Below are 10,740 nucleotides of genomic sequence, written 5' to 3'. Positions count from 1 at the left end.
GAGTGTGACATAAACTACATATAATTATGAAATTTCATCCCTAACGGATAAGCCCAGCCACCCAGAAAATGTTTCTTGTTCTGGTCTTTGATACAGAAGGGGAGAATTCTTTGTGACGAGGGTGACTGCGTACAGGGATGTTTCATTGGGGGGAGGAGGGGTTAATACTGTACCTTCTTTTCTAGTAGTTTGTATATTTAAACTGAGGATTTGAGGTTGCATTATTTCTTCTACCACTTTTTTCCCTTCAAACTATCCCACCTTCATCGAAGAAACTCATTGCTATTATCGCTCAGTAAAATTTTTAGTAAAGGTAGGTATTTAAAACTTATAAAATCGAGCCACACTCTTTAATGTTTTTCCTGATGGATTTAAGCAATTAACCTTGTCTACCATGTTGCATGACTGCGCTGTTACATTTTCAGTTCACTCAGAGTTTATCATTACATTCATTACTGTTTTCATTCCAGTACAGTTTTTCCTGTTTTCTACCAGGTTACATTTCATGGGTATATTTCTGTTTGGATTTTTTGAAGAATTCCAATTTTTATAGTTATGTCACATTTAGTAAAGATCGCAGGCATTCGTGGCCATTGTCTGGAGTTGCTTGGTTTCTGGGTTGTAGCCAAGTCGAAAGCAAATATACCACAGACGTTTTGGTTGACATTGCAGTTGCCATCAGGGAGCAGTTACATACTCAACTGCTCCCTGATTATGGTGACTTCTACGTCGACCAAAACGTCGGTGATATCTTCGCCTTTAACACGGCTACAACCCAGAAACCAAGCAACTTTGTCACATTACCAGACTGGAATACAGGAAGTAAAACAATTTTCATGTTTTCAAGCTGAACATCTGCGATTCTCATTTATGCATGAATTCTTTGTCAGCAAGTAATCCAGTAGTTTTATCGTAGCCATAATAATACACACTGAACTAAAATATGTGCATAACCTTTATTTTCTGCATACCTCAAGACATTTTTTTTTCATGTTGGTTTTAATTTCCGGGGTGGGCCTAATTAATGCTTGTGTGAATTGAAGGTAACTATCTGGGAGGGCACCAGTCTAGCTCAAGCCCCTAACCAATGATGTTGCATGGGTTGTCAGCATGATCCACTGCTTGTAGGCTTCAAATGTATTTAACAGCCACCGGGGCTCCCTCTGGTCACTCAGGCCGTTTTTGCCCATTGTCATTCTATCTTCCCTCATGTTTCTTAAGGCTCCAGTATAAATTGTAAAATACCTATTTACAAGATAGTCAACATAATTAACATCAGCAGCCTAAAACTTGATCATTTTTTGGTAATTTTTGTCCTTAGAAGTTAACTTGTTAACATTTAATAACAATTACTCTAATGTCAATAGCTATCCAATTTGTATATTTTTTTAATTATGTTAAACTGAAAATAATCTTTATTTCTAGGGCAAATAACCTACATTTTGTCAATACTTTACTGTTTTCCTTTATGTACATGCAAAAGCATAAACCAAACTAACCCACGCTACATAAAACTATAAACTAAATTTTTTACAGTTTAAATCAATTTTCCTAATCCATTTCATACAAAATATTACTAAGTCTCATGAGCATTGAAGATATAATTTGTACTTTTTGGGGCTTTGGTATAACAAACAAGCCGGTAGCATATGTGTTATGAAAATAAGTCTAGTAAATTTAAACTCTGGTGAATTTATGCGAAGTGAAAAGGAAATTAGATGTTCTGAAGTAAAAGGTATAACGTATTAAAAAAACCACATAATATGTAACATAATCTAAGACTACAGAAATCAGTAGGACATATTACATCATAAGCACAACACGACACTGTTAGGATTCTCACCTATTTGATTTATTTTTTAAAAAACATCATATAAAGGTTATAATCGCTATTTGTTTTGGTCTTCTGAGTGAACGTGTACTTTTTTTTAGACCACAGCCCCTCCACACTGAAGTCAGTCTCACACAGCCGAAGTGTTTGTGAGCCCTGCTAACCAAATGGGAATGATTCGACTTGAGGGAATTGATGCGTGTCAGGTGGGACCTATATGCTTAAGTAGACAAATATAAAACTGACCTTGACTCCTCCCGCTCCTGGGAGGGACGGGGAGGAGTCATGGCGACGTGCGTCTGGCGCGATAAAGCCTGTAGCAGTGCGGACTTTGCACTCCTACAGCCTATGGGGTGTAACAAAGGGTTAGGCGTGTACCGAAACGCAAAATGACTTTAGCCAAATAGACCAGAGATTAGAGAAAGTTACAGATGGAGCACAAACACAGTTTGCTGTATCTCTGCTGAAGCCAGGGGTCGTAAGGGGGAAGCAGGTTGCCGCCATATTGAGACATGAAGTAAATCACATTTTCTCATAAGTGATGTATGTATGGTGATGGAAAAGTGCATGAATATTAAAAAAATAAAGACTGTTGACTCGAGAAAAATGATTGTGTACAAGAATATGTAGTAAACTACATTTCTATATACTAAGTGAAAACTTTTAGCGCCAAATTGGAAGTGTTTTACTTAAATTAGGACAGTTGTGTTACCGTTGGATCGTGTTGGATGAGAATTCGAGCTCTTGGAGTGTGTATTTACGTGAAATGTCGTTTTGTTCAGCATATGGGTGCACGAACAGGAGTGCAAGGAAGGGGGCCGAACAGCTGGAAGTAGAAAAACAGAAGAAAATAATTTTTCACGAGTAAGTTTGACGTCGTCCGGCCGAAGGCCACCCTAAAGCCCGACCTGCAACCGCCAGTATCCGACCCCGCTAACGGAACGCGCCCCTAGCCATGGCCCACCCGAGTCAGGCGAGCGCCGCGGTACTTAGGTATTTCAACGCCCTTCATTAATTGGCAAGACAAACCAAGCCATGTATACAGTAAATTCACCAAACTTTAACGAACCCGCCACATTGAATTAGTTACATCATGCAACACAAGTGCGACGTAGGAGTGCCCGGGTCACTCACGTGTAGCTTTCTACTAAACAGCTGTGAGTGCAACCCTTGCGGCCTTCAGCCTAAATTCAATAGTGAAATATGTGACGTAACTCAAACCGCCCCAAATTAGCATTATCATTCGCCACTGGAGTAGTTATCAAGAAACATACAGTCTCCAGCTTGACTCTAATATTCAAACTTATTTTAAACAAACTTATTAAATGTCATTTCTAAAACATATATAGATATTAAATTAATCATTATGTTTTATTATGTGAATTTAGAGCCACTTAAATTTAGTTAATTATATAGATTTTTACAAATAACAGAACTTTAGAAACTCTGGCGCGACAGGGAGCTCACCCCTCCCCTCGCGCCAGGGCCAGACGCCAGTACAGCGCGACTTGCGGACCGGGACGGACGCACGTCCCACGGGGAGCCATCATCTTTTGTATTCAGCGAACTTCAATCTGGTAATTATAGTCACAACCGAAACCTTTTTTTTAAATACTCCCCGTGTGCGCCCGGTCCTTTTCCGGTGTAGGGCCTAACCCAGCTGCGTCAATTTAACACGCCCCACACAACGCATTACGTGGGGCCGTGCAATATACGGCACGGGCCGACTCCCGCCACCACAGAACTTTACTTAATTGCTTAGTGCACAGGCACTAACGACATCCAATCGTAGACGTGTTAATTTAATAGAGAGTCGCGGTCCACACAGGTGGGCCCGCGCGTCGCAGCTTACCAATTACAGGATTAGCCGGCTCTAATCGAACACTCCCTCAGCTGCAACTGGCGTGAGGGCATAATGTCAGTGACGGCGCGTCAGAGCGCATAGTGTGTAATGGACAATGTATTTTGTATTAGGGAATTCATGTGACTGTAAGTGCCGTGTAGTTTACCAACGTAATTAAAGCCCACTCCGCACCCTCTGTGCGAGACGTGTGAATGACTGCAAAATCATGTACATTATTTCTAAAAACCTCACCCATCCAGCTAGGGATCAGCGTCCTATGCTGTGTAGGGCCAGTGGGGCAACAAGCATTAGGGATCCCTAGCATCAGCACCACCGCCGCAGTTCCAAGTGGACCACGCAGGGGCTCTCGAACCTCACAACCCACCTCGTGGCTAACCACCACGTTAGCCTGGCGCCCTCCCGGACATGTTTCCCTGCAACAGAACAGCCTTCCCGCTAGGAACACCGCCGAGTCTCGAACACGAGAACCCGGGCGACGGCAAGTTTAATCATTGTCCTCGAGTGTTCATGTTAGGTTAAAACATGCCTCTTGTTTGGGCCTAGTAGAGTATAAACATATTTTAATACTGGATAAAGCATATATAAGGTAATAGCACCAATTGTTGACATGCCACCTAAAGGTGACACACAATTCTATTTTTTAAATAATAAGATTTCAAATAACAATTGGAGGGAAAATAACTTTCCTCCACTTATGTTGGACTTACTGTTATGAAACTGGTACTTTAGAACAAGGCCACATATTAATGACAGTTGAGTAATGATTGAAGTAAGGGGGTAGTGTGCAATAGTGAGTGATACTTCAAGTTTTGTTAATCAAATCATAAGGTAAGTAACCTGCCAAATAGTGAATAAAGTTTTAAAATTAAAGTTTTTATGTGTGCATTTAATTTTCACATGTTATTCAAAGTTTGTTTTAACTGTATAAAGAAAAAAACATAACCTAACATCACTCAATGGTGCAAGAGGGGGGGTGTCAACTTTAGGTTCCAAATAAAAACATGTTTCCAAAAGATGACAGTACTGTCAACTTTCGGTTACAAGCAAATTATTAACATATGAAGTGAATGAAGCTTCTCAATGAATAATGTTAAGTTTCATGTAGGAAACAGTGGAAAATATGCATGGGAACTTTAAGGTGACATACCTGTTAACCTAAGGTCCTGATGTGTCAACTTTAGGCCACCTGTGCAAGCTAACAATGTAACAATAATATACCTTAGGGTTTTGTTTCTTTCTTTGACCACATAAGGTAATGGCACCAATAGGTGACATGTTAAGGGGTGGTTTTGAACGAATTATTCCTTGTTATCGAAACTACACGACATATTAGTCAAATGTTGTTATTGTTGGAAGCATTATTTTTTTGACTTACTGATTTGCTACATTCCCGAAAAACATACCTTGGTCAAGTTCCATATGTATATGACCAACGCCAAAAAATACATACTGTAGGATTCCATAATGGTTTTACACTAAAAACCTCTAATTAAAAACATCAACCCAAGATAATAGACACACTTTTTAAAATTAAAAAAATTAGAAATGAATAAAAATAACTTAAAAATGTAAAAAAAAATTTTAAAAAATTGTTAAACCGGAAAATAATTTTGTTTTACATAAACGTACTTTAAAAATATACTAAATATTAACCTCACAAAAACAATAAGTATTTATTATTTCATAGGGATAAAAAAGAGGATTTTCCGAAATTAAAAAAATAATTCCAGCTTGTCATAATTTATTTTTTTTATTTGAGTCTTACCTTGGCACCTAAAGGTGACATGTAAAATACAGCCAGAACCTTAGGTTGACATCTTGGGTACCATAAGATGACATAACATAACTTATATTTTGTTAGGATTATTAAAATAAATATTCTTCTAAAACTCAATCTGTCTTCATGTTTTTTAAAGACACTAATTATTCAGTAATAGCGAGCTATCGTCCTTATTAATACAATAATGTAGTTAGAAAATTGTTTAGTCACTCAAATCGGTGGAAAATGATACCATGACGCCGACCGCCGGTGCTCCCTCTGGTTCGCACAGGCCGTTATGTCACAGCAACACTTACTCTTAAGTGCGCCGAACACGCCCGAGAGTGATGTCCGCCGAGTGTGTGAAAGTGCGCCGCGACGAACACCAAAGCGACGTCAGCGCCCGGCCGGGTGTGGCAATGCGCCTAATTAATTATATTAAAAGAGGATTCATGTAAGGGAAATTATGTCTAATGGTTTTATAAGCATATATTTTGTAACTTGTCTTTAAGTCCAAAACTGGCCGGGTCAGTTTTCCTGCATTTCACGTGGTTAGGCGCGAGGCCGCAGGGCGGTCTCGCGCTCAGTTACCGTTTGGAGCTCGAAGGGGTGGGGCGCTCCGCGAACGTCGGGTCATCAACTCTAGCATCTCTTCAACATTTCAGCAATAGTGTAAGTTTTCGGAAACCTTTTAATTAACTCGGCGCCGACCCCAACCCGGTCGCGCGATATTTCGTGCGGCTCTTAATTAATTTAAATTCTTCCCACCAGGGAACTTTACTTTTCATACATAAATCCATGTCCAGTTTAAGGACCGCGTAGTAGTGGTATGCAGTTTTCGGCTGATTAGCCAATTAATCGTTATCGTCGTAGATCCTCTGTAATAAGTGTTGAGAATAACACTGACTAACTTTCGTCTTGTAACTTTCTCCGTTTTTATAGTGCAAAGTGTAACGTGTATTTAAGTGACTAACTTTTATGTGTAATGAACTTTTACGTGTACGTCTTCAGTCGACGTGCCCACGTATATTCAGAGATGTTACTTTTCGTAGCAGGTTAGACTGCAAACTATCCTGAACATAGGATTCTTTTCTACGTATTTACGTGCCAGCCTAAGTTGTGGCAATAACCATTCATTTACATGCTAAACCATTCATAGGGACGTGAAGCCACTGTATCAGCTTGTCAATATAACTTTGCAATCTATCTTGGTCGCTCGAACCGTCACGTTTAGAGATACGCGTGTCAAAGCGGTCCGACAACGGACGCGGCCAGTCTCGGGGCGAATGAGGGTATTGATACTGAATAAAGTGCAGTGTCCTGTAAACCGTTTTCCATTCATTTACGAGGCTTCCTGGGTGGCCTTAACAGCCCAGGTAATTTCTGAACATTTCTTCAAACTCCGAGACGCGCTCCTGCCTGCAGCCACGAGGCCGAACCCCCGTAAAACCCCTGAGATATTTCACATTATTAATAATTAATTAAAAACTAAAACAGGCAGCGGGAGTGGCGTCATTTGGCGCGCAACTAGTGTGGCTTTCGAAAAACGAACTTTTGAACGTTTTCAAACTTTATAAAGTACATCACGAGTGAGTTTAAGGCCGGCAAGTGGCATTCAGTTTTGTGACATTTTATCATTTCGGGACTATTCAATAAGGAACATTTGTATTTTAAAAAATATTAATTTTATTTTCACTACTCCGACGCGACGGTCTCACGCCAGGGCGACAGCGGAAGTTGGCGTGCCAGGACACGGGAGACGGCGCCGCGAGATAGTGACGGGAGACGGCGCGGCGAGATAGTAACGGGAGACAAGAAGATCGGTTTCGCCGCGACGCGATAATGCCGGCACCGCGGGATACGGCCGGGATCGGTTACACTGCATTTCACCGCGATCGGTTACGACTCGGAACCGCGGGAATGGCGCGCCGCAACCGCGGGACACCTGCGCGGCGCAGAGTGACGTCTCAGAGGGACAGCTGGGCACAGCCGCGCACGCATCACTGGGCTTCCGCGAGACAGGAGGCGTGCGAGCATGGGACACTGACTCGGGGGTGAGGGGAGGCGGTCCTCCCTACCTGCTCGCGCCCTGTCATCGACGTCCTGATCCGTCGCTCGTATCAGTCTGCCGCGACCGCGTGAAAGAGGCCGCACGTCGTTATCAAAATGAACGACTTCCAGGAAGCATATGAGTCCTGGGCCGACGCGGGCTTCCCAGAGCCAGCCGAGAGTTGCTTACACTACTCAGAGTATGTGTGGGTATTGTTACGAATACCAGACGCATGGCATGACGGTGTGCAGTGTGCCATCATGCCCCGGCGGGACATCTGACGGGTGGTTCTGCTGGACGTGCGAGAGGTTATGGCACAATGAGTGTTTACATCCGATCGCTCGAGAAGAGGCGGAGGTGTTTGGATTGAGGTGTGAACGTTGCCGAAAGAAGCAGTGTACAGGCGGGGCCGCAATCGTCACGACGCCGGCCCCGGAAGTTCACACATCCACAACTCCTGGGGGCCAGACAACCACGAAAGCCGAGTGGTTACACTGTGCGGACGCCGACATGCTCCTCAATATGTCTATGCCTGAGACGAGTATACTCCCAATGCCACTGCAACCAATTACGCCGCCCCCGACGCCGCCGCCACCGCCTGCCGAGAACGCTACTGGCGTGGCACTGCGTCTCAACCTGGCAACATCGCCGCACTTCCCAGCCGGCCAACAGGCCGATGAAGCAGTAAAGCACCATGCTATGACCATTACGCCGCCCCCGACGCCGCCGCCACCGTCTGCCGAGAACGCTACTGGTGCGGCGCTGCGTCTCAACCTGGCAACATCGCCGCACTTCCCAGCTGGCCAACAGGCTGACGAAGTGGACAGAAACCATGCTATGAACATCACGCCGCCCCCGATGCCGCCGCTACCGCCTGCCGAGAACGCTACTGGTGCGGCGCTGCGTCTCAACTTGGCAACATCGCCGCACTTCCCAGCTGGCCAACATGCCGGCGAAGCAGTAAGGCACCGTGCTATGACCATCACGCCGCCCCCGACGCTGCCGCCACCGTCTGCCGAGAACGCTACTGGTGCGGCGCTGCGTCTCAACCTGGCAACATCGCCGCACTTCCCAGCTGGCCAACAGGCCGACGAAGCAGTAAGGCACCATGCTATGACCATCATGCCGCCCCCGACGCCGCCGCCCCCACCTGCCGAGAATGCTACTGGTGCGGCGCTGCGTCTCAACTTGGCAACATCGCCGCACTTCCCAGCTGGCCAACAGGCCGACGAAGTGGACAGAAACCATGCTATGAACATCACGCCGCCCCCGACGCCGCCGCTACCGTCTGCCGAGAACGCTACTGGTGCGGCGCTGCGTCTCAACTTGGCAACATCGCCGCACTTCCCAGCTGGCCAACAGGCCGGCGAAGCAGTAAGGCACCGTGCTATGACCATCACGCCGCCCCCGACGCCGCCGCCACCACCTGCCGAGAACGCTACTGGTGCGGCGCTGCGTCTCAACTTGGCAACATCGCCGCACTTCCCAGCCAGCCAACAGGCCGCCGAGGCAGATACACTCCATGCTATGATCAACACGCCGCCCCCGACGCCGCCGCCCCCAACTGCCGTGAAGGCTCCCGGGGAATTGACGTGGTGCAAACCGGGCGTGATGACACATCCGCCAGAGGGCAAAACGAACACTGAGGCGACAACGACCACTGAGGCGACAACGACAGAGGATCACCCGGAGGAACCACTCCGATGGCGCCGCCCACGGTCGCTGAGAAAGCGGCTGGCACAGGGCGGTGGTGCAAAACGACGATTTTGCGGCACTCTCCGGAGGATCAGCCACCTGCCAAGTCATTCACAGTCGGCCCGACGCCACCTCACGCACGTCAACAAGGGCGTGCCGCCACCGCACGTCACGCACGTCAACAAGAGCGTGCCGCCACCGCACATCACGCACGTCAACAAGGGCGTGCCGCCATCGCACGTCACGCACGTCAACAAGGGCGTGCCGCCACTGCACGTCACTAAGGGCGTGCCACTCACGCCAACCACGCACGTCACCAAGGGCGTGCCACTCACGCCAGCCATGCACGTCACCTTGGGCGTGCCACTTCCGCCCGCCGCGCACGTCACAGGGGGCGTGACACTTCCGCCCGCCGCGCACATCACAGGGGGCGTGCCACTTCCGCCCGCCGCGCACGTCACAAGGGGCGTGCCACTTCCGCCACCGCGCCCGCCACTGAGGGTGCGCCACTGCCGCCCGCCACTGAGGGTGCGCTACTGCCGCCCGCCACTGAGGGTGCGCCACTGCTGCCCGCCACTGAGGGTGCGCCACTGCCGCCCGCCACTGAGGGTGCGCCACTGCCGCCCGCCACTGAGGGTGCGCTGCTGCCGCCCGCCACTGAGGGTGCTCCACTGCCACCCGCCACTGAGGGTGCGCTACTGCCGCCCGCAACTGAGGGTGCGCTACTGCCGCCCACCACTGAGGGTGCGCCACTGCTGCCCGCCACTGAGGGTGCGCTACTGCCACCCGCCACTGAGGGTGCGCCACTGCCGCCCGCCACTGAGGGTGCGCCACTGCCGCCCGCCACTGAGGGTGCGCCACTGCCGCCCGCCACTGAGGGTGCGCCACTGCCGCCCGCCACTGAGGGTGCGCTACTGCCGCCCGCCACTGAGGGTGCGCCACTGCCGCCCGCAACTGAGGGTGCGCCACTGCCGCCCGCCACGCGTGCCACTTTGGGCGCGCCGCCTGCTGCTGAATTCGCCACGATGCCGCCGCCGCCGCCCACCTCGGCCGCCCCCATGGCGACAGGTGCGGCCCACAAAGGCACCACGACACCGCCGCCCACCTCGGCCACAGGAGCGACCCACGAGCACACCACGACGCCGCCGGACACACCAGGTTAGTGCTTAGTCCGCCAACCAGTGTACCACTTCCATGCGAGTGAGGAGTAGTGTTGTTGAGCATAACGGCCTCGTTGGAGGGGGGGCATTTGACGCCGACCGCCGGTGCTCCCTCTGGTTCGCACAGGCCGTTATGTCACAGCAACACTTACTCTTAAGTGCGCCGAACACGCCCGAGCGTGATGTCCGCCGAGTGTGTGAAAGTGCTCCGCGACGAACACCAAAGCGACGTCAGCGCCCGGCCGGGTGTGGCAATGCGCCTAATTAATTATATAATAATTCTGTCAAATTAAAACAACTAAATTAATAACAATTTAAAAGAGGATTCATGTAAGGGAAATTATGTATAATGGTTTTATAAGCATATATTTTGTAACTTGT

General features: G+C 48.1%; 1 protein-coding gene across 1 annotated transcript; it reads left to right on the top strand.

The window, feature by feature from the left end:
- Positions 1 to 8,479: 8,479 nt before the first annotated feature.
- LOC134542331 (mucin-2-like) lies at positions 8,480 to 10,362 on the top strand. The gene is made up of 5 exons (XM_063386480.1): positions 8,480 to 8,534; positions 8,580 to 8,672; positions 8,994 to 9,315; positions 9,862 to 9,997; positions 10,159 to 10,362. The coding sequence occupies exons 1-5, from the start codon at positions 8,480 to 8,482 to the stop codon at positions 10,360 to 10,362; spliced, it is 810 nt and encodes a 269-aa protein (XP_063242550.1).
- Positions 10,363 to 10,740: the final 378 nt, after the last annotated feature.

The sequence above is a fragment of the Bacillus rossius genome, assembly GCF_032445375.1.
Source record: "Bacillus rossius redtenbacheri isolate Brsri chromosome 4 unlocalized genomic scaffold, Brsri_v3 Brsri_v3_scf4_2, whole genome shotgun sequence".
NCBI lineage: Eukaryota > Metazoa > Arthropoda > Insecta > Phasmatodea > Bacillidae > Bacillus > Bacillus rossius.
The sequence above is the reverse complement of the archived record's forward strand: the minus strand, read 5'-3'. Positions and strand labels throughout refer to the sequence as shown.

Coding starts and splice junctions, on each gene's coding strand:
- LOC134542331 (XM_063386480.1), top strand. CDS start 8,480: ATGACCATCACGCCGCCCCCGACGCTGCCGCCACCGTCTGCCGAGAAC. Junction 9,316..9,861: donor CACCTGCCAAGTCATTCACA/GTCGGCCCGACG, acceptor CCCGCCACTGAG/GGTGCTCCACTGCCACCCGC. Junction 9,998..10,158: donor ACTGCCACCCGCCACTGAGG/GTGCGCCACTGC, acceptor CCCGCAACTGAG/GGTGCGCCACTGCCGCCCGC.